The 24,088-nt window shown below is 44.3% G+C and overlaps 1 protein-coding gene across 3 annotated transcripts in view; it reads right to left on the bottom strand.

Annotated features, from left to right (window-relative positions):
• Positions 1-24,088, bottom strand: part of LOC311144835 (splicing regulator ARVCF-like) — a 259,175-nt gene that overhangs the window by 18,288 nt on the left and 216,799 nt on the right. For all 3 annotated transcript variants that reach the window (XM_084180990.1, XM_084180991.1, XM_084180989.1), the window contains one exon: positions 20,376-20,447. In XM_084180990.1, the coding sequence (XP_084037116.1) occupies positions 20,376-20,447 (72 nt within the window). The remainder of the gene's footprint in view (positions 1-20,375; positions 20,448-24,088) is intronic.

Here is a 24,088-nt window from a genome sequence, read left to right as displayed (position 1 = left end):
GACCAAATACTTATTTTCCACCATAATTTGCAAATAAATTCATTAAAAATCCTACAATGTGATTTTCAGGATTTCTTTTTCTCAATTTGTCTGTAAGTGGACAAATAACACAAGAATTACATATTTATTTCATAAACAAAGTTATGTAACACCCCCTGTATGAAAAAGTAATTGCCCCCTTACACTCAATAACTGGTTGTGTCAATCTCAATTGGGATTAGGTCTGGACTTTGACTAGGCCATTCCTAAACTTCCAATGTGTTGCTTTTTAGCAATTTTCATGTAGACTTGATTGTGTGTTTTGGATCATTGTCTTGCTGCATGACCCAGCTGCGCTTCAGCTTCAGCTCACAGACGTATGGTCTGACATTCTCCTGTAGAATTCTCTGATACAGAGCAGAATTCATGGTTCCTTCTATTAAGGCAAGTCGTCCAGGTCCTGAGGCAGCAAAGCATCCCCAAACCATCACACCACCACCACCATGCTTGACCTTTGGTATGATGTTCTTACTGTGGAATGCAGAGTTTGGTTTTCGCCAGGCATTACTGGAACCATGTCGTCCAAAAAGTTGTACTTTTGAATCATCTGTCCATAGAACGTTCTTCCAAGAGTCTTGATGGTGGTCCTCTGTAGCTCAGCTGGTAGAGCACGGCGCTTGTAACGCCAAGGTAGTGGGTTCGATCCCCGGGACCACCCATACACAAAAAAATGTATGCACGCACGACTGTAAGTCGCTTTGGATAAAAGCGTCTGCTAAATGGCATATTATTATTTATTATTTTATCATCCAGGTGCTTTTTGGCAAACTTGAGTCTACTTTTTGGATCCCATTATGCCTGGCCTAGTCAAAGTCCAGACCTAATCCCAATTGAGATGTTGTGGCAGGACTTTAAACGAGCAGTTCGTGCTTGAAAACCCACACGTCACTGAGTTAAAGCAGTTCTGCATGGAAGAGTGGGCAAAAATTCCTCCACAGCGACGTGAGAGACTGATCAATAACTACAAGAAGCATTTGGATGGAGTCATTGCAGCTAAAGGTGGCACAACCAGTTATTGAGTGTAAGGGGGCAATTACTATTTCACACAGGGTGTTGCATAACTTTGTTTATGAAATAAATGAAATAAATATGTAATTGTTGTGTTATTTGTTCACTTATGTTCCCTTTATCTAATATTAGCTTTTGGTTGAAGATCTGATAACATTCAGTGTCACAAATATGCAAAAGTAGAGAAAATTAGAAAGGGGGCAAATACTTTTTCATAGCACTGTAGTATCTCTGTAAGGTTCATTTCTATGGTTTGCATTCAAATGGCAGTGCACATTCATAGGGAGGGGTTGGATTTAGCACCATAGACATGCACCATATAAATGAAAATTATAATATCTTTATGAGGCTTTTTTATATGGTTTGCAGTGCATCTTCTAGCTAGTAGGCTATATGGTGATGCTGTACTAGCATAGTATGACCATGACTTGTACAGTGTTTGAACTGTATTTACCACTTTCCAGTCATTTGCTAGCGTTGCCTTTGCCTGGCTACCCAAACTTCTTGCTCAGGCTAAACGCTAACCCACAGCCACGGACATTAGTTTCTTCTGCGCAATGAGTCTGGATCTGAGTACCTCCCCAACGATTTCAATAATTCTAGACTGTCTGATTGGTCCCAGAAACCGATGGTTTGGGCCAGAGCCAGAACACACGTGGGTAAAGCGGCATTTTGAAAATTAGTCATTGGCTTTGATACTCTGATTGGTTGAGATGATCCAATCACTGATGACTTCGTTTTGTACAACACCCATCATTTTGACGTCACCACAAACAACGTCCACGACGGCAGTCTGACTGAAGTATGTAGCAAACATAGAGCAGTGGAAGAATTCAGTTTGAGTCGTCAGGCAAGTGTTGCCTGCTAGCTGCCTGCCTGGCAGGTTGTTAGCAGGGAATTATAATTAATGTTGAATAATTAACTATCGCTGTGGCGTGACCTCTATGTCCCTCTGGTGCTGGTGCTTAGAGCTAAAGACACGCATTGTACCACAAGCATGCATACACACCACAACATTGTACCACCTGCATGCATACACACACGCATTGTACCACCTGCATGCATACACACACGCATTGTACCACCTGCATGCATACACATACGCATTGTACCACCTGCATGCATACACACACGCATTGTACCACCTGCATGCATACACACACGCATTGTACCACATGCATGCATACACACACGCATTGTACCACCTGCATGCATACACACACGCATTGTACCACATGAATGCATACACACACGCATTGTACCACATGCATGCATACACACACACATTGTACCACCTGCATGCATACACACACGCATTGTACCACCTGCTTGCATGCATACACACATGCATTGTACCACCTGCATGCATACACACACGCATTGTACCACCTGCATGCATACACACAGGCATTGTACCACCTGCATGCATACACACACGCATTGTACCACCTGCATGCATACACACAGGCATTGTACCACCTGCATGCATACACACACGCATTGTACCACCTGCATGCACGCACGCCTGCATGTACTTCCTATCTTTCTCGCGCTCTCTCTTTCTCAAGGCCTTAGCATGTACTGCATATATTATATAGTTATATATTTTATCTACAGAAAATGTTGACAAACGTGAACGCACTCACACCCCTCCCATCTACACCCAACCCCCAACACACACACAACTAACATCTAACATTATCCACTCCCCTGGGTGCAAGGCTAGAAAGTACATTCCCTGTACATTCCCATGCCTACATGTTTCTCCAGCAGACATCAGTCAGATGAGTGGTGTGTTGCTGTGGCCTCCCTCCCCTGCAGTCACATGCTGAGAGAGCGGGACATCAAACCAGCGAGCTGAGGGACACGCTTAGGCCCGAGATCACTTCTAATTGAGCTGATAGGGGCGGAGCACCAGGTTATTTTTCAAAGCAGAAACGCAGAGACGACAAACTCACAAACGCTGGCGGCTCAATTAGAGGCTTACAGAGTAGAGAGGAGAGGAGAGAAGAGAAAGCTTATGCTGCAGTCAGTGTGAGGCAAAGTAGGTTACAACAAAGTAAAGTTGAGGTGAGTGAGTGATGCACTGAGTGGCTCATCAATTCACCATTAGAGTAGGGTTCAAGTGGCTTCACTATTGGCTATAATTAAAGTGAAGTTGTTGCGGCTTGACAAGCAGCAAAATGATAATAGATTAACTGACAAACAAGCTAGGACACACACACAGACACACACACAGAAAGACAAACACACAGACAGACACAAACACACAGACAGACACAAACAAACCTCACATTAGCCCTCTTCTGTCAAAAAATCGTTGTTCATCAATCAAAACTAAGTGGGGAGCGTATTGTAACCCCAATCCGAGGCAAGCCTCTCCCAAAGCCTCCCGCTTCTATCACATACAATGTGTGTACAAAACATTAAGGACACCTGCTCTTTCCATGACATAGACTGACCATAGACTGACCAGGTGAATCCGAAGAAAGTTATGATCCCTTATTGAGGTCACTTGTTAAATCCACTTCAAATCAGTGTAGATGAAGGGGAAGAGACAGGTTAAAGAAGGACTTTAAAGCCTTGAGACATGGATTGTGTATGGGTGCCATTGAGGGTGAATGAGCAAGACAAAAGATTTAAGTGCCTTTGAACAGGGTACGGTAGTAGGTGCCAGCGCACCGGATTAAGTTTGTCAAGAACTGCAACGCTGCTGGATTTTTCACGCTCAACAGTTTCCTGTGTGTATTAAGAATGGTCCACCACCCAAATGACATCCTTGACACAACTGTGGGAAGCATTGGAGTCAACATGGGCCAGCATCCCTGTGGAACACTTTCGAAACCTTGTAGAGTCCATGCCACAATGAATTGAGACTGTTCTGAGGGCAAAAGGGGTGGTGCAACTCCATATTAGGAAGGTGTTCCTAATGTTTTGTACACTCAGTGTATACTCTACTCCCTTCATATCCATAAGATTACCACTTAAAACCCCATCACATCAAGTGAGGAACATCTGTAGTCTCCATGAAAACACACTTCAATCAACAACAGCTAGCTATATCACTTCATAAAGTGGATACGTTTTTACAGCAGGTCAAAGTGGAGTTTTCCAGTGCCGTTAAGAGAATAGGAGAGAGGGATTAGAGGGTCACATTCTCTGCCTATGAAACACTAGCTAAATAAATAATACTGTTTGAACCGGGGAAATCAGAAGTCATTGGATCCGCATTCCAGCTCTGAAACATATGCACATGTTTAACCCCGCAAGACCCCCTGTGGCTCTGAATGTATGGTTAAGGTTTTCATATCACTGTCTGTGTCATAGATAATGAAAGCTTTCGCAGGGGAAGCCACGGAGAGAGCAGCAATCACATCACATTGTTAGGGCTGCTTTGAAAGACAATAGCTGACCCCGGGTGACCCGCAAACCCGTCAGAAAATATCAGGAAGCGTAATTGAAAACAACAACAACAACAAAATTGAATGCTAGGAAAGTTGGATAAATGCCTGTTTTCAGTTCAGTCGGTTTAAACGAATCAATTTCCTCATCGGTAATGAAGATGAGAGGAGGTTTGAATTAAGTTCTTTACCCACTCTCTCTTTCCATCGCTCTTTCCACATCTTTCTCTCTCTCATTCTCTCCATCTCTATTTTTATTTTCCCTGGCCCTGGTACCAATTCAAACAAAGCACAGCCAGGCCGCTAAGGCCACTTTCAACAACAGCCAGGCCGCTAAGGCCACTTTCAACAACAGCCATCTCACTAGAGCAGCAGGGAGCAAAAGTCAAGCCTTTGAAAAATGCGTATCCTCTCTCTCTCTGTATATTGGCATCTCTTTGGGTATTGGCTTGGCAAACCAAGGGCACAATACAATAGCATATCCAAACAACGACAGTTGGTGGCATTTTGTTGGAAGGTGACATTAAGGGGTCCAGAGAGTAACTGGCGGTCAAGTCCATCTTATGGACAGCTAACTATAGTACTCTAAGGCAGGCAACATACCAATCCGGCCTGCAAGTGGTTTGAGTTGAAAAAAATATATGTTGTGTATATTTTTTTTTAAACTCAATAAACACAATATACTTTAAAATGACTAAAACCAAATTGAAACTGTGTAGAAATAATAATGGACCTACATTTATACAGTTTCTTGACTGTGTCCAGCTTGTTAATAATTTTGACGGCGAGGAAATAACACATTTTCAGTGCGGCATCCCGGACCTCGTTGAAGAATGAATGCGGCCCCTGGGGCAAAATGAGTTTGACAACCCTGCTCTAAGGGCATAAAGATACCCCAGAGAGCAGAAAGAGAGGAAAGAGGTGGTGGGTAGAGGTGCATAAACAAACTGCCGGTACCTACTTCCTCTCATCCCTCTGTCTCTCTCCATCATTGCCATTCCACCACTGGGTGTTGGTAGGGTATCAATGGGAAGACACTGTCAAAAGGCTGACAGATACTTGAAAGAGTTTGGATGGCTTGGCTCAATGTGTGTCCTGGATCACAACTACAGTGCTGCCATTTTAGGAGAAGACACCAGACATCCTTTCTCCTGTGCAAAAGGGATAATTAGGTCCTGCTGTGGGACCTCAGGATGAGACATCTTCCACGTCTTCCAGACCGGAACTACTGTTAGCAGAGAGACTGTCTGTCACCGGTCTCCCATGGATGCCTCGACGCCGGCCGCCTCAACGGGCCACATTGTGTGCTTGTCACACACTTCAAACATTCCCTTTTCCAAATCCACAGGACATGTTTCTGTTTTCACCATACTTCAGCTGAACAGAAAACAACAACTCAGTGGTTCTTCACCACTGCCCAACAACAAGGTATAAAGGTTGCTGTCTGTGGTTAACCAGAGGATGTGACTTCCAGCGACAACCTTTCTGGATCAACAGTTAGAATGCAATGTGCTCTGGCTTTGTTTCCAATGTTCCTAAATCTAATAGTTCCTAATAGTTTCTGGGCCATCGGTTGAGGAGGATGTCTGTTTATATGAAACCTTGATTACGCAAGACAATAATATCCCTCAGCTATGGCCCTTGACCTGACATAATATCAACGTCTCTCTCCAGGAGGAGCTCCGACTGACCACACGTCATAGGGATGGGCTCATCTATTTCTTTGAGCCAACCTTCAGCCCATCCACACAGTGTCCCGTTAGCTTAGAGTCGCTACATCCTCTCCAGGGCTCAGAGAGAGACAGACACTGGCCATTAGACTGATACAGTGGGGGAAAAAAGTATTTAGTCAGCCACCAATTGTGCAAGTTCTCCCACTTAAAAAAATTAGAGAGGCCTGTAATTTTCATCATAGGTACACGTCAACTATGACAGACAAATTGAGAAAAAAAATTCCAGAAAATCACATTGTAGGATTTTTAATGAATTTATTTGCAAATTATGGTGGAAAATAAGTATTTGGTCACCTACAAACAAGCAAGATTTCTGGCTCTCACAGACCTGTAACTTCTTCTTTAAGAGGCTCCTCTGTCCTCCACTCGTTACCTGTATTAATGGCACCTGTTTGAACTTGTTATCAGTATAAAAGACACCTGTCCACAACCTCAAACAGTCACACTCCAAACTCCACTATGGCCAAGACCAAAGAGCTGTCAAAGGACACCAGAAACAAAATTGTAGACCTGCACCAGGCTGGGAAGAATGAATCTGCAATAGGTAAGCAGCTTGGTTTGAAGAAATCAACTGTGGGAGCAATTATTAGGAAATGGAAGACATACAAGACCACTGATAATCTCCCTCGATCTGGGGCTCCACGCAAGATCTCACCCCGTGGTTCAAAATGATCACAAGAACGGTGAGCAAAAATCCCAGAACCACACGGGGGGACCTAGTGAATGACCTGCAGAGAGCTGGGATCAAAGTAACAAAGCCTACCATCAGTAACACACTACGCCGCCAGGGACTCAAATCCTACAGTGCCAGACGTGTCCCCCTGCTTAAGCCAGTACATGTCCAGGCCCGTCTGAAGTTTGCTAGAGTGCATTTGGATGATCCAGAAGAGGATTGGGAGAATGTCATATGGTCAGATGAAACCAAAATATAACTTTTTGGTAAAAACTCAACTCGTCGTGTTTGGAGGACAAAGAATGCTGTGTTGCATCCAAAGAACACCATACCTACTGTGAAGCATGGGGGTGGAAACATCATGCTTTGGGGCTGTTTTTCTGCAAAGGGACCAGGACGACTGATCCGTGTAAAGGAAAGAATGAATGGGGCCATGTATCGTGAGATTTTGAGTGAAAACCTCCTTCCATCAGCAAGGGCATTGAAGATGAAAAGTGGCTGGGTCTTTCAGCATGACAATGATCCCAAACACACCGCCCGGGCAACGAAGGAGTGGCTTCGTAAGAAGCATTTCAAGGTCCTGGAGTGGCCTAGCCAGTCTCCAGATCTCAACCCCATAGAAAATCTTTGGAGGGAGTTGAAAGTCTGTGTTGCCCAGCGACAGCCCCAAAACATCACTGCTCTAGAGGAGATCTGCATGGAGGAATGGGCCAAAATACCAGCAACAGTGTGTGAAAACCTTGTGAAGACTTACAGAAAACATTTGACCTGTGTCATTGCCAACAAAGGGTATATAACAAAGTATTGAGAAACTTTTGTTATTGACCAAATACTTATTTTCCACCATAATTTGCAAATAAATTCATTAAAAATCCTACAATGTGATTTTCAGGATTTTTTTTTCTCATTTTGTCTGCCATAGTTGACGTGTACCTATGATGAAAATTACAGGCCTCTCTCATCTTTTTAAGTGGGAGAACTTGCACAATTGGTGGCTGACTAAATACTTTTTTCCCGCACTTTATGTGTGACCTCAGGGGAGGTTTGAGAACAGACTGGCTGGCTGGTGGACTGACTGGCTGGTTGGCTGGTGGACTGACTGGCTGGTTGACTGGCTGGCTGGCTGGCTGGCTGGCTGGCTGGCTGGTTGGTTGGATGGCGGACTGACTGGCTGGTGGACTGGCGGACTAACTGGCTGGTTGGCTGGTGGACTGGCTGGCTGGCTGGCTGGCTGGCTGGTTGAATGGCTGGCTGGCTGGCTGGTTGGTTGACTAGCTGACTGGTTGGCTCACTGGCTCTGGTCTGTGTTTGGAGCTCCTATAGAGGTTTAGTGTCAGACTGTGTGCCACAGGGGAGCTCAAAACTCAAATCCTGGAGATTGGGTTGGGGGGAAGGGAGGGGATTGGGGGGCTCCTGGGGCTGGGGGGATAAGCTGAACTGCTCACAAAATGTAGTCGCGGACAGAAAACGGGAGAGTGAGAGATGGAAGAGGATATGGAGTATAGGGATGGATGAGCGAGGGAGGGAGATGGATAGGAGAAAGAGGACGATGGATGGGAGGTGTGTAGGAGAGAGTGAAAAGGAGGAAGATAAGAAAGCAGAGGAGGGATGGGAGGTGTGTAGGATAGGCAGAGGGAGTAAGAGGCGTGTGGTGGAGGGCAGAGGCAATGTGCAAATTTCAGGTCTGCTGAGCGCAAACTTGAACGTTGTGAAAATTCTGCGCAACTTCCGGCTCGCTTTTACTGTGAAAACTGAGGCTGTACCCGCTTTTAAGTTAGTTTAACAGTGGTCAAGTAGGCTACTGTGGCTATTTGATCATAATGTAGGCCTACCAGAGTGGCCTATATACAGGCGAAAGAAACGCACACCTATTTAGGCGAGGTGCTGGCTAACGGAGTAGAACACTTGAAAAAGAAAAGGAGAGCCTCTCACTCTAGGAGCTCAGATGCAATAATTTAATAACCATAGTTTGGACAGACAAGCTGTCTTCATCAGGGTATAATGACAAACACTGCGGGTCACTAGTTTATATACTGTCAAAGGACACACACAGGTGTCTGTAATAATGGCCGGGTGTGGCCTGATTCCATTGGTTAATTCACAGATAAACAGAACATACAAAAAACATGAATAGATAGCATATGATCATAGACACAACTTGGCTACATAGGCCCACAAACATTTACAATGAATAGCAAAATCACAATAATCACAAGAATGGCTTCAAATCAAAGTCTACGTTGAGACCGAAGGGACCAAGGGTCTTTAAATTAAATATCCAGGCAGCCTCTCGTTTTAACAATAAGTTGTCGAGGTCACCCCCTCTCGCTTTGATCTCAAAACAAGCCCATCTACTCATGACCGCTCATGCTGTAAAAACAGTGATGGCAATGGTCTATTTGCATACAGGCCTACTGCAGCTCTGATTGGTTATGGCGCACCCGTCTGTGTAGAGTGCCTGTCAATGCAATAGAATCATACTCCAAATCTCATGCATAGTTAGTTTCGCATACTAAGTCTAGCATAGATAGTTTTGTTTTGGTATGTTGCATTGAAAGTGGCTAATATTGCGTTGATTCGATCACAATTCCCACAGTAAAAGGAAACATTGATAGTGTTAACTAACGGGGAAAACTTGAGAAAGTTGACTGAAGTTCAATCTCGTGCTTCTCTGCGCACGTTGATATTTATTCTGCGTGGCAGTCCCGGGGGAGCTGCACACCCGCACACGCCCGCAGCTTTGAGGGAACATTGGGATAGAGAGAGGAGTAGAGTATCCGCTTGAACAGAAATAGCATAGGGCTGAGGTTGCCACGGCAACCACATCCTCCACCACTAACAAATCTGTTCCTTAGAGGCCACAGCAACAGGATCACACTGACAGCTGGGTGATGGGAAACAACATAAAAATATATCCTCTTCTTCTTTTCCCTCTTAGTCTATTTATTTTGTGAAAGCTGAGAGATTGACAAGCTAAAACGGAAACGAAAGAGAGGGGTGTCAAACCTGTCATTTCAAAGTCCTCGAATAATGCCTTGAATAATTCCTCAGTAAGTGACACACTTCAGATAGAAACGGCACTGCAGGGTTAGAATTAAAGTCCATGTCTTTGATAAGGACAGTATCTTGTGTTCTTTTTAATAACAACCTGTTTGTCTCCCAGACAGTGTTATGTTTCTGAGACAAGAGGTTTGGTGTTCTGCAGCATCACCTTGAGGGCTGGATGGCTGGTGCCGACTGTTTGCCAAGGCTCATCACGTACTCAGATAGACACAAATGGTAGAAACGCCAGCAGAGCACCCAAAACCAAGAGAAAGACAGGGAGGGAGAGGCATCCACAGAGAACTGAGATAAAATACTTGATATTATCGGTCTTGTGTCGCTTCACAAAGCCTGGAAGGCAGAGCAAGAAGTAAAGTTTTCATGAGGCTGCTACACAAGAATACAAACTTACTAGACAGCTGGTCAGCAATGCAGACTTTTGGTTAGGACGAGAGAATTGGCATTCCGAACACGTGATGACTGCATCTGACAAGGATTTGAGAGCGAAACGGGAGGCTTCTTTTTACATTTGGATTCAAGAAAGGAGGAGAGGACGACGCATTGAAAAAGAAAGATGGAGAGAGAGAGCTCGGAGGTAGAGAAAGAAGAGAAATTGCAACTGGTCGACTACAAAGTGAGCTAGTGTATTTTAGATCAAAGCCTGTTAAGAGACTGGACACCTGTCTTGCTAATGGTATCATAGATAGATGAGAGCTAGAAGGCTAAGCTGACAAACGAATGTATCATGTTTGGGGGAGAAGCAATCTTGAGAAAGACCTAAATAGATTATGGTGCAGTTAATTCAGTGTGATTCTGTCTTGGTCAGTGCCTGGGCCATGATGAGAGGCAGAGGGGGGCAGGGACAAATGTGGACGTGTGACTGGGGCTGGCACTGGGGCTCGGATTTGGGATAGGAGAAAAAGGCTGACACGGGGTCTGTAGCTAGGACAGGGACAGATGCAGGCTGGGAGAGATAGGGTGGGCATCAGTGTGTGATGAGGGCAGTGACTGTGTTTGACCATGGAGGGATTTCCCCTGCCATCAAATCAAATCAAATTATATTTGCCACATGCGCCGAATACAACAGGTGTAGACATTACAGTGAAATGCTTACTTACAAGCTCTTAACCAACAATGCAGTTTTAAGAAAAAAAGTTTTAAAAAGATAAGTAAAAAATAAAAAATACCGGTACAGAGTCAATGTGCGGGGGCACCGGTTAGTCGAGGTAATTGAGGTAATATGTACATGTGGGTAAAGTTAAAGTGACTATGCATAGATAATAAACAGAGCAGCAGCAGCAGCATAAACGAGGGGGTGGGGTGGGGGGGACAATGCAAATAGTCCGGGTAGCCATGATTAGCTGTTCAGGAGTATTATGGCTTGGGGGTAGAAGCTGTTAAGAAGCATTTTGGACCTAGACTTGGTGCTCAGGTACCGCTTACCGTGCAGTAGCAGAGAGAACAGTCTATGACTAGGGTGGCTGGAGTCTTTGACATTTTTTAGGGCCTTCCTCTGACACCGCCTGGTATAGAGGTCCTGGATGGCAGGAAGCTTGGCCCCAGTGATGTACTGGGCCGTACGCACTACCCTCTGAAGTGCCTTGCGGTCGGAGGCCGAGCAGTTGCCATACCAGGTGGTGATGCAACCAGTCAGGATGCTCTCGATGGTGCAGCTGTACAACCTTTTGAGGATCTGAGGACCCATGCCATATATTTTCAGTCTCCTGAGGGGGAATAGGCTTTGTCGTGCCCTCTTCACGACTGTCTTGGTGTGTTTAGACCATGATAGTTTGTTGGTGATGTGGACACCAAGAAACTTGAAGCTCTCAACCTGTTCCACTACAGCCCCGTCGGTGAGAATGGGGGCGTGCTCAGTCCTCCTTTTTTCCCTGTAGTCCACAATCATCTCCTTTGTCTTGATCACATTGAGGGAGAGGTTGTTATCCTGGCACCACACGGCCAGGACTCTGACCTCCTCCCTATAGCCTATGTCTGTTTCAGGCTCCATCTCTCACTCAGTGCTTGTGTCCCACATTACATTATACAGTACCATCAAATTTGGCATACACCATACACTGTGGCATGATGAATAGTTGTGCAGAGAAAGATCACAGTCTTACCCTGCACATGTATGCAATCATAATAGCCACGCACACACACGAATACACACACAAACACACACACAATACCCCATCAGCCTCAGCCCTATACTCTGTGAATCTACGGGCTCCATTTTCATTGGCAATATTCTGTGTCTGTGGAGAGGCATAATGAACTTCATGGTCAAGGGCACAACACCTTGTCCTCCGCACCACAGGGGTGTGTTTGTGTGTGTCTGTGTGGGTTTTGCTCTCTGAGAGTAGAATGAAAAAAGAAACAGTAAAGGGGACATGGAGGTTGACTCCATCTCAATCCCTGACAGTCTAAACACATCAGTGAGTCAGAGAGTTTGTAGAAGACTGTTCTAGTGAATATCACACACTATGGTAATGGCCTATGGTTTGTCACCTTGTATGAATAGATGGAATTACAGTTCAAACAGGACTTGACCATTTCAACATAAACCCAGGGAATGTACTTAGTTGGCCAGAAGTTCAAACATGGCTTGACCCTTTCAGCATAAAACCAGGGAATGCACTTAGTTGAGCAGAAGGTCAAACATGACTTCACCCTTTCAGCATAAACCCAGGGAGTGTATTTAGTTGGCCAACAGCCAAAGTCTAAACTTTGCATGGCCTTGTGACACTTCCTTCTTGAGGACAGACATCCTTGGGGTGCTTTTACAACATGGCTCCCATTTACAACCTTTTAGGATAAATATTTCATTTCAATACTTTTTTTTACTAAAACATATCACAGTGAATTCCTAGGGGGGCTTTGGTGTGCAAACCTCCATAGTGGCTCTGGCAGCAATGTCATGTTTGCCATTACTATGGTTTTAATTAGATTAAAGCATCTCTTGCAGAAAGTGAAAACAGAAACATCCCGTTCTGGCTCAAAAGGGGCCAAACAAAGGCTCCCATTGGAGGGATAAATCTCCATGCATTCTTCCCTCCTGCTTCTAATTCTCCTCTGTAATTATCGCTCCAGCCATTCTGGTATAGAGGGAAGGTGGGGACGTTAAATCATCCAGAGAGTCGTGATGATATTGTGGGCTATTGTGAATTGGATTCCACCACCCCTTCCTTTCTCCTTTCTCTAGCTCAATCCTGCAGACCACTGTTTAGAGAGAGACAAGGCAAAAACACTGTTTAGAGAGAGACAAGGCAAAAACACTGTTTAGAGAGAGACAAGGTGGCTCTGGTAGAAAATGAGAAACATTTCATTACGGATCTCGCAGGGAGAGAGGAAGTGGTCATGAGGATTGCAGACCACAGGAAGATTAGTGCAATCAGAGATGGCTATCTGCCATCAGGTTTTACACACTCCCACAGCGCCCACCCTGCACACCGACACACACACACACACACACACACACACACACACACACACACACACACACACACACACACACACATATATGCACACGCACTCACGCAGGCACACATACACCTGACAAACACTAGCTAGCTACTGCTACTGCACACAAAGTTTATTTTCACAGAGCCAAAGCAACAGCGTTTCAACATGGGACCTCCCAGACCTTAGGGTTATCTGAACCCTCAGTGCATTCCCAATGACCCACGGTGTCGGTCTTAAATAACATGGCTTTCTTCCCTTTTTTGGGTTTCATTCTTTCCTTTCATGCTCATTATTTCTGTTCATCATCAACTGTTTGAATGAAATGGCTTGCGGGGGAATTCACAAGAGCAGCGGCGTCTGCTGAGAGGCGTTGACAATTTAAATGATTACTCCACGTCGGTTGTAGGCCCATTTCGTGTTGTTTTTGTTTCAGAGGCGGCGGAGGAGATGAGATACAGAGCCCAGCTGAGTGTGATTGGCATGCGATGGTTGACAGGCTGGCAGCGCCATGCTCCGTTATGACCGAGCATCACGATGGGTGGCATCCCAACAGCTGGCCTCGGAGAGAATAACTTATTTATAATCTCATAGCCGGGGAGCTGCCAGTAATGGCACACTTAAGGGAAGAGGGCATGGTTAAAGGCTCCAAAGCTGGCATTTAAGCTCCCCTACACACAGAAACACACACACACACACACACACACACACAACACAAAACGCACAAACACACACACTTGGCATTAAGCGCTGCATTGTTTCTGAGTTCAGAGGACTTATTTCTCCATTGGATTATTTATGTCCATGGAGAATTCTATAGCCTACGTTGTGAATGAATATGGTTACTGGAATGATTACTCAAAGCCAAAACAGTCACTCATCAAATCCCACGCATACACTACTTTATTCCATTCCAGAATAGAGACTGGGCTAGTGATCCCACTAGGCATGATGTTATGGAAGGCTACAGGGTTATTTCTGTGTTCACAGACAGGAAGTTGATGTTGTTATTCTATTCTACGTGACATGAATGTACATTCACATGGCAGGCCCATCTAATGACAGTGAATGAGAGACAGCTCCTAGTGTTTCCTAGCAGCTAGGCTAAGTCAGACATACATGTTTTATCTGACGGTTGCTGTGAGTGTGAGGTGTGTGTGTGCATGTGTGAGGTGACAGGAGGTGTTTGGCACTGGCCCTGACCAATTAAAGTCTCGCCATTCTGTGAAATCTAACAGCAGAAGGAGAGGACGAGGCGGAGGGGAGGATGGGGAGAGGAGCGACAGACCAATATTTGTGCCTTGGGAAGAGATGAGGAATAACGCCTGTATCTTTGTAGTGACTGGGTGCATTGATACACCATTCAAAGTGTAATTAATAACTTCACCATGCTCAAAGGGATATTCAGTGTCTGCTATTATTTTTGTATATATTTTTTCATCTACCAATATGTGCCCTTCTTTGCGAGGCATTATAAAAACAACTCCCTGGTCTTTGTGGTTGAATGTGTTTGAAATTCACTGCTCAACTGAAGGAATTTACAGGTAATTCTATGTGTGGAGTACAGAGAAGAGGTATTCATTCAAAAATCATGTTAAACACTATTATTCCATGCAATTTATTATGTGAGTTGTTAAGATTTTTCTTACTCCTGAACTTCTTTAGGCTTGTCAAAACAAAGGGGTTGAATAATTGACTCAAGACATTTCAGCTTTTAATTTTTAATTAATTTATACAATTTTCTAAAAACATCATTCCACTTTGACATTATGGAGTATTGTGTGTAGGCCAGTGACACAAAATCTCAATTTAATATTTTTTGTATTCAGGCTGTAACACAACAAAATGTGGAAAAATTCAAGGGGTGTGAATAGTTTCTGAAGGCACTGTATATCAATAGTAGGAGTATGTATTTTGGATGCAATTTGAATGGAAATGATGGAGAGAGAGAGAGTGCTCGCGTGCACACTGATTTAAAGCAACGATTTTCGAGTGATAGGTTTTAAAACGCTGCAGCTGTAATAAAAGAAAATCATATATAAAAAATGAATTTAAAAAAGGTGACCTGAAAGCCAAATGGAGATGTGTAAATTAGACGCACATTCAGATATATTAGTCCTAATATTACTCTAGCATAGGCTATGCTGCAGAAAATGCACCTGTCACAAGAAAAAAAGCTACCAGCTGATGAGATGATGCATGCATTGTGAACTGGGCTCCATACTGAGATGCGCCGTCTGTCCCCACCCTGAGCATTGATGATTGATCATGCAGATAGCAGAGCATAGAAGGAGCATAGAGCATTGAAGCCAGATTAACACATTGCATATAATTTAACAGTTCCATTTCACGTCATGCTATTAATATAAATAATTTATTATAATTGATTGGTTTCTCAGTTATTTATCCCGGGAAACAGGACTAAGTTTGGGCGGGAAATCTCTGTAAATCTCAGTAACCCGTTTCCCGCTATTAAACCCTAGCTCTCACAGTGTGGGTTCCTAGAGAAAACATAGTAGTGTGAGTGGGGATGGCCTGAGATAGAGTAAGAGATAAAAAAAAAAAAAAGAATGTGCTGCGTAAAAAATTGAAAACAAAATAGATTAATCTGTGGCTTCTCTTCTCCCAGGACTCTCACTCCCTACTTCTGTTTCTGCTTTTTCAAAACCGCATCATTCCACTGTGCTGCCTCTCTCTCTCCCCACACATCCGGTACTGAAAAAACAAACCAAAGAAAACAGTTTTTCTTTTGAAGCGATTTCCCTCTGTTGTCTGACACACACACACACACACTCCGTACATGACCTTTCCTCAAAGCAAAAGGTTTAACGTTGTGCCGTTTCAATTAACGTTGGGGTGAGTGTTCCATCATCTTGTTGGCTGACACACTCTCTCTCTCCCTAATGAAATGCTTTCTTTTTTCAGTCCTTAATTACTTTTGTTCCAGCCCCTCTGTTCTCCTCTCAGGTTTCATGAATAATGCAATAACAGGAACTTTGGAAGTCCTTTAATGATCTATGTTCTATCAACAGCACCTCTTTATAGTGCAATCAGGCAGGGACAATTAGTTATACACAGAATAACAAACTCATAGTGAATTCAAAATGGCGTCCCTGAAATGATTCATGTCCATAACGTCTTCCTCTACATCCTCACCCGGGTGCAGACCAATCACTACTATTGTGTGTGTGTTTCAATACACTGCTGGAGACCTATATCTCATGCTGGGTATTATCGTAATTATAGACTTCTGCCTGTCTGTAAGTGATGTGGACAGACTGTGAACTCTCTCCATTTGACAACAGATCAGGGTTGAAATAAACATGGAATCTCCCACAAATACCTCCCTGTTATTTCAGCTCTGCCAGTGCATTTGGGGAGAAGAGCTGCCCTATCCCCACATTCTCTAAAATAAACAAGGGGAAAATACACTTAATTTACATAGATAAACAAACATGTTCTGTAAGTGAAAGTACAACCACAGTACACAGGATTAACATAGACAAATAAACAGTGTAGGTGAATGTGGTCCTCTGTAGCTTATTTGGTAGAGCATGGCGCTTGTAACGCCAGGGTAGTGGGTTCGATCCCCGGGACCATCCATACCATGCACACACGACTGCAAGTCGCTTTGGGCAATTTTTTAAAAATGTAATATCCTATTTGAATTATCATGGGTAGACTACTGCTGCCATCCTACTAGATACTACAAGATGATTCATCCAGTTGAGCAATAATCCAAGTAGTGTGCAAAGCTGTCATCAAGGAAAAGGGTGGCTATTTGAAGAATCTCAAATATAAAATATATTTTGATTTGTTTAACACTTTTTTGGTTACTTCATTATTCCATATGTGTAATTTCATAGATTTGATGTCTTCGCTATTATTCTACAAATAAAGAAAAACCCATGAATGAGTAAGTGTGTCCAAACTTTTGACTGGTACTGTATGTAGTACAGGTAAACAAAAATAAATAATGGATTCATCCTCATGCATGAAATACAACCGCTCTCCCAAACATGCATCATCTCAACACTATATCCCTAGATGAAAACACAGCAGTAGTCTCTCAGAAGTAAAAACGCAAGACAAGAGGGGGGATTATTTCTGATTGTGTGCCATTGAAACTTTAGCAAATTGCAGCTACTTTCTAGTGTATGCAGGAGCGGGAGTGTGCGGAGGAGCGGGGTGACGTGAGAGAACTTGGGAAGGTTGAACACCAGACGGGCTGCGGCATTCTGTATGCAACTCGCTGTTGGCTGGGCTCCCTGCCTGTGCCATTAAACCCCTACAACTCATCCAGAATGCCGCAGCCCGTCTGGTGTTCAACCTTCCCAAGTTCTCTCACGTCACCCCGCTCCTTCGCACACTCCACTGGCTTCCAGTTGAAGCTCGCATCTGCTACAAGACCATGGTGCTTGCCTACGGAGCTGTGAGGGGAACGGCACCTCCGTACCTTCAGGCTCTGATCAGTCCCTACACCCAAACGAGGGCACTGCGTTCATCCACCTCTGGCCTGCTGGCTCCCCTACCTCTGCGGAAGCATAGTTCCCGCTCAGCCCAGTCAAAACTGTTCGCTGCTCTGGCACCCCAATGGTGGAACAAGCTCCCTCACGACGCCAGGACAGCGGAGTCACTCACCACCTTCCGGAGACATTTGAAACCCCACCTCTTTAAGGAATACCTGGGATAGGATAAAGTAATCCTTCTACCCCCCCCCAAAAAAAAAAAAAAAAAAAAAAAAAAATTTGTAAAGTGGTTATCCCACTGGCTATAAGGTGAATGCACCTATTTGTAAGTCGCTCTGGATAAGAGCGTCTGCTAAATGACGTAAATGTAAATGTGGTGAGTGCAGCCTGTGTTGCAGCTAGCCTAGCGTGCCTAGCGCTTCCAGTGAGTGCAGCCTGTGTTGTAGCTAGCCTAGCGTGCCTAGCGCTTCCAGTGAGTGCAGCCTGTGTTGTAGCTTGCCTAGCGTGCCTAGCGCTTCCAGTGAGTGCAGCCTGTGTTGTAGCTAGCCTAGCGCTTCCAGTGAGTGCAGCCTGCGTTGTAGCTAGCCTAGGGTGCCTAGCGCTTCCAGTGAGCACAGCCTGTGTTGTAGCTTGCCTAGCGTGCCTAGCGCTTCCAGTGAGCACAGCCTGTGTTGTAGCTAGCCTAGCGTGCCTAGCGCTTCCAGTGAGTGCAGCCTGTGTTGTAGCTAGCCTAGCGCTTCCAGTGAACACAGCCTGTGTTGTAGCTTGCCTAGCGTGCCTAGCGCTTCCAGTGAACACAGCCTGTGTTGTAGCTTGCCTAGCGTGCCTAGCGCTTCCAGTGAGCACAGCCTGTGTTGTAGCTAGCCTAGCGTGCCTAGCGCTTCCAGTGAGTGCAGCCTGTGTTGTAGCTAGCCTAGCGTGCCTAGCGCTTCCAGTGAGTGCAGCCTATGGAACATGCTAATTATTCTCCTCACAGCTCTTCTGCTTTACTTAATTTTAGAGCGATAAAAAGGAGGCAGAATCGGCTTACCTCCGTAAAGCACCGCAATTAATTGTAATCTAGTTTAATAAGAGGCCCACTTTAGCTTGCTAATGTGGCTCATTGCAGCCATACAGGAAGTGCTATTGACTGAGTGGTTGCCATTAGATATGATGAAGGCGCTGATGTGTGAATACCTCAGCCCACAACACACACACACACACACACTTCTCTCAACTGCTATATGCAGACAGAAAAACACACGTGCGCACGCACACACACACACACACACACACAGGCAAAGCAGAAAGAGATTTGTTGTGGTGGCTGCATGCCAATGTTGTTTGACTGTAGCAACCGGTTGAGGTGTTTATTCTTTAGAAAGGCGAGGAAAAAAGGGCGAAGATGGAAACATTTCTGCACAGAGACACATGACAAGTACTCATTAAATCAGTAGAAGGAACAGTACAACAGTAAACAACCTATATTTATTGTATCAAAAGCTTCAGATGGTAGAACAGTACAGCAGTACAGAAAACTGCCTCATCATGGAATAACATTGTGTAATAACAAGTGTATTAGAAATAAGCAGTACAAGATATAAGTAAATAATTTAGATAAGACATTGCTTAGAGTATATGAGTTGACTCTTAAAGTAGGCCTATAGACATATAAAGACTTGGGAAGATTAACCTTTGAGTCTGGTGCTAGCTCAGCTACAGGGTACTGCAACAGTCCCCTGTCTGTTGGTCCTCTCAGGTTCTGTATCTGTAGTGGGCTGGGCTGATCCTAGCCAGGTTTGACAGTAGAGAGGCTTGGAGAGGCTGGAGGAGACTCACTTCTGACAGAGCTGCTTTACCTCACAGGCCCAGGTGACCCATTTGCTTACACCATCTACAACCCACAACCCACCCACCATCTACCCCATCAAATCCAATCTCATCCCATTCCAATCTGCTGCTGGCCAAAAGCTGTATGCCTGTCTGTCTGCCTGAACCCAGAATCAGCCATTTACACCCATCAACACTGTTCCAACACTGCTGAAATAGGAGGGGACTATCTGGCCTTGTAACTAGTTGTGTCCCTGAAACTCATAGGCTACAGAACATGATACATTGGCTGCTAACCAACTCTCATGTAAAGGAGCTGATTCCAATCAAAGCAGCTCAAATGCTTGGGAGTGCTTTACAAAAAGCCTGGGAGCTCTGCTAGCCAAAGCTTTGTTATCATATCAACCTAGCTAGCGACATCAAATCAGCAGCAGTCAACTGTCAAGGTGCCGATTTAAGAAGTAACAAAAGCGAAATGGCTCCCTACGCCACTCTACCACGTGTAAGCAAGCACAACACTTGACATCCTTCGAGTCACAACAAACCATCCACGACAACCCAATTTATTTTCTTGGTAGCATCTTTGTCAAAACAAAGATAATTTGGTCATTTCTCTTTAAATAACATTTGATAGAAAGTCAATGGCAGTCATGGATTTGGGATATTCTCCCTTTCAGTGACAAGAAAAGGAGTGACAGGTTGAAGTTGTAATAAGTGAACCTCATTGACAGAACAAGCCTACCTTTTGTGGGTTCTGTGCGCTTGGGTAGATCCAGAGTGTCGTAGTTTTTGTCATTCTCGCCGTTTTTTCTGGCTGGATAGAGCCAGAGAGAACATATGTAAATGTCACATTCAGAGACAACCTGACAGAGTTAACTGACAATGTCCTAGAGACCACTGCAGGACCACACACAAGCGCACGTGCAAGCAGATGAACACACACACACACGCACGCACAGAAAGATGCATCACTGCACACACAAGTCTAGTAGCAGCCCTTCATTTTAGATTTACATTTTAGTAATTTAGCAGATGCTCTTATCCAGAGCGACTTACAGTTAGTGAGTGCATACATTTTTCATACTGGCCCCCCGTGGGAAACGAACCTACAACCCTGGCGTTGCAAACGCCATGCTCTACCAACTGAGCTACACTCCTTCCCAGGGATGGCAGGTGGGAACCCCCTTTAATAATGCAGGGAGGGTAATGGAGCCAGGTGACTACAGAAGGGCCAGCTAATGAACCTCTCTCCATCCGTATCCTCAACAGGGAGGGGACATGCCTATGTCACTATGTGAGATTCAACCTTTAACGTTTCAAACTTACCAGCAGGCTGAGGGGAAACTGCACTGCAGTCTAAAGCTGGGACTAAAAACTAGAGCCCAGGTTATTTTTCACTACCCAAACTTATTCGTCTTACCTGGCTCTCCCCTACCTCTACCCCCGAGATTAGGCTAGGTTTGGATTACTAACACTTTGATGTTTGGGGGCATGACGGAAGAGGTAGAACTACAGTAAGAGTGCAGCAAATGAAGAGGAGAAACAAATGAAGTCCTTCAATCTTTTCATTTTTGGAGGAGACCCAAACTACTAATGCTACAGTAGCTATAAGGGCAGGGGTGAGAGGGTGTGCTGAAACAGGACATGGGGACACTCACCTTGATTAAACCATTCCTCTATAGTTAGCCAAGGAAGCAGCAGCAATGCCAAAAACACAAGCAGGGAGAAGAGAAGAGTAAAAGATAAAATAGGTTGTGAGGATTAGAGGTGACAATAACAAGTAAACACTTCAGTTTAAAGTCAACTTGGGCTGTACATTTGAGAGAGAGAGAGAGCGAGAGAGAGAGAGCGAGAGCGAGAGCGAGAGCGAGAGAGAGAGAGAGAGAGAGAGAGAGAGAGAGAGAGAGAGAGAGAGAGAGAGAGAGAGAGAGAGAGAGAGAGAGAGAGAGAGAGAGAGAGAGAGAGAGAGAGAGAGAGAGAGAGAGAGAGAGAGAGAGAGAGGCAGTAGTGCTGAGTGATTAGTGCTTTTCTAGGTCAGTTCAGTTTCGGTCAGAGTATTACAAAATGATCATAGTTTCCGATTTCGGTTTCAATTATTATTTTTTACATTAAATGCATTATTAAATAATGACACTACACTTATTTTTGAGCTTTTTAATGGAAGTTCCAAAGCCAACATTCAATTGCCAAAACATAGAAAATATTCCCTTGTCTCTGTCAGGTCCACATTGGGTAGACATGAATAGAAAAATAGGAAATTACTATGAAATAATACAATATTTCAGTTGTGTATATTACTTAGTTTTTATTTGATTACTTTATTATTTTTAATTCCTTCTCATCTCTGTTCAAGCAGTAGCAGCCAAACAGCCAGACGTAATCTCTGTACTCATTTTAATTGTTCTTCTAAGAAGATAAGGCATACTTTCACAAACTGTCTCTATCCCTCCCTCTTGTAGTTGTGTTGTGTACATTCCTCTCTCATGCGGTCTATGCGGTCTGTGTGTATCTAACTTAACGTAGCAGGTGTAAAAGTGTGTCCATTTCTGCCTGAAAACAGGCGCAAAGGATTAGGGTCATTGTAGTTAATTACCACGTTTCTGCACTCAACTAGGTTGAATATTTGCTTAATGAAAACTACAACCTTTTGCCCAGCGTACCAAATCATTCTTGAATTGATTTCTCTCATGAATTACTTGATTTCCCCTATTTCGGGGACCTGCGTGGTTCTGGTACTAGTTCCGACTAACATTTTCACTTATAAATCGATCTGTGGACACCGTAGATCGTAATGGCTCGTATTGAGTGCTAGCCCTTATTCCCACGGACACAGTGAGAATGTCTCTTTTGCCTGTGTGAAGCAGGATGTGACATCTGACACCATTAGAAGCTGGGATGTCCTTCCTACCCTTTCATGCGATTTTCCGACTTTCCATCAACTCCTGGCTGAACCCTATGTCACAGCCACTAACAACATATATGCATGCAATCCTTACATCATAGCGCAGCAGAAGAGTAGTTTCGTCGCTGTAGCACATGAAATCGATTTATAGCCAGTAATCTAAAAGAATTCATAGATTTTAAACAAAAATCCCTTTCTGTTTGTCATATATGGACTATGAGTTCCTAACGAGTTCAGGAAGCCAAGCTAAAGTTCTGTGATACAGTGGGGGAAAAAAGTATTTAGTCAGCCACCAATTGTGCAAGTTCTCCCACTTAAAAAGATGAGAGAGGCCTGTAATTTTCATCATAGGTACACGTCAACTATGACAGACAAAATGAGAGAAAAAAATCCAGAAAATCACATTGTAGGATTTTTTATGAATTGATTTGCAAATTATGGTGGAAAATAAGTATTTGGTCACCTACAAACAAGCAAGATTTCTGGCTCTCACAGACCTGTAACTTCTTCTTTAAGAGGCTCCTCTGTCCTCCACTCGTTACCTGTATTAATGGCACCTGTTTGAACTTGTTATCCGTATAAAAGACACCTGTCCACAACCTCAACAGTCACACTCCAAACTCCACTATGGCCAAGACCAAAGAGCTGTCAAAGGACACCAGAAACAAAATTGTAGACCTGCACCAGGCTGGGAAGACTGAATCTGCAATAGGTAAGCAGCTTGGTTTGAAGAAATCAACTGTGGGAGCAATTATTAGGAAATGGAAGACATACAAGACCACTGATAATCTCCCTCGATCTGGGGCTCCACGCAAGATCTCACCCCGTGGGGTCAAAATGATCACAAGAATGGTGAGCAAAAATCCCAGAACCACACGGGGGGACCTAGTGAATGACCTGCAGAGAGCTGGGACCAAAGTAACAAAGCCTACCATCAGTAACACACTACGCCGCCAGGGACTCAAATCCTGCAGTGCCAGACGTGTCCCCCTGCTTAAGCCAGTACATGTCCAGGCCCGTCTGAAGTTTGCTAGAGTGCATTTGGATGATCCAGAAGAGGATTGGGAGAATGTCATATGGTCAGATGAAACCAAAATAGAACTTTTTGGTAAAAACTCAACTCGTCGTGTTTGGAGGACAAAGAATGCTGAGTTGCATCCAAAGAACACTATACCTACTGTGAAGCATGGGGGTGGAAACATCATGCTTTGGGGCTGTTTTTCTGCAAAGGGACCAGGACGACTGATCCGTGTAAAGGAAAGAATGAATGGGGCCATGTATCGTGAGATTTTGAGTGAAAACCTCCTTCCATCAGCAAGGGCATTGAAGATGAAACGTGGCTGGGTCTTTCAGCATGACAATGATCCCAAACACACCGCCCGGGCAACGAAGGAGTGGCTTCGTAAGAAGCATTTCAAGGTCCTGGAGTGGCCTAGCCAGTCTCCAGATCTCAACCCCATAGAAAATCTTTGGAGGGAGTTGAAAGTCCGTGTTGCCCAGCGACAGCCCCAAAACATCACTGCTCTAGAGGAGATCTGCATGGAGGAATGGGC

This window comes from Coregonus lavaretus (assembly GCF_964263955.1).
Source record: "Coregonus lavaretus genome assembly, chromosome: 17".
Classification (NCBI taxonomy): domain Eukaryota; kingdom Metazoa; phylum Chordata; class Actinopteri; order Salmoniformes; family Salmonidae; genus Coregonus; species Coregonus lavaretus.
This window is presented reverse-complemented; position numbering and strand designations above follow the sequence as displayed.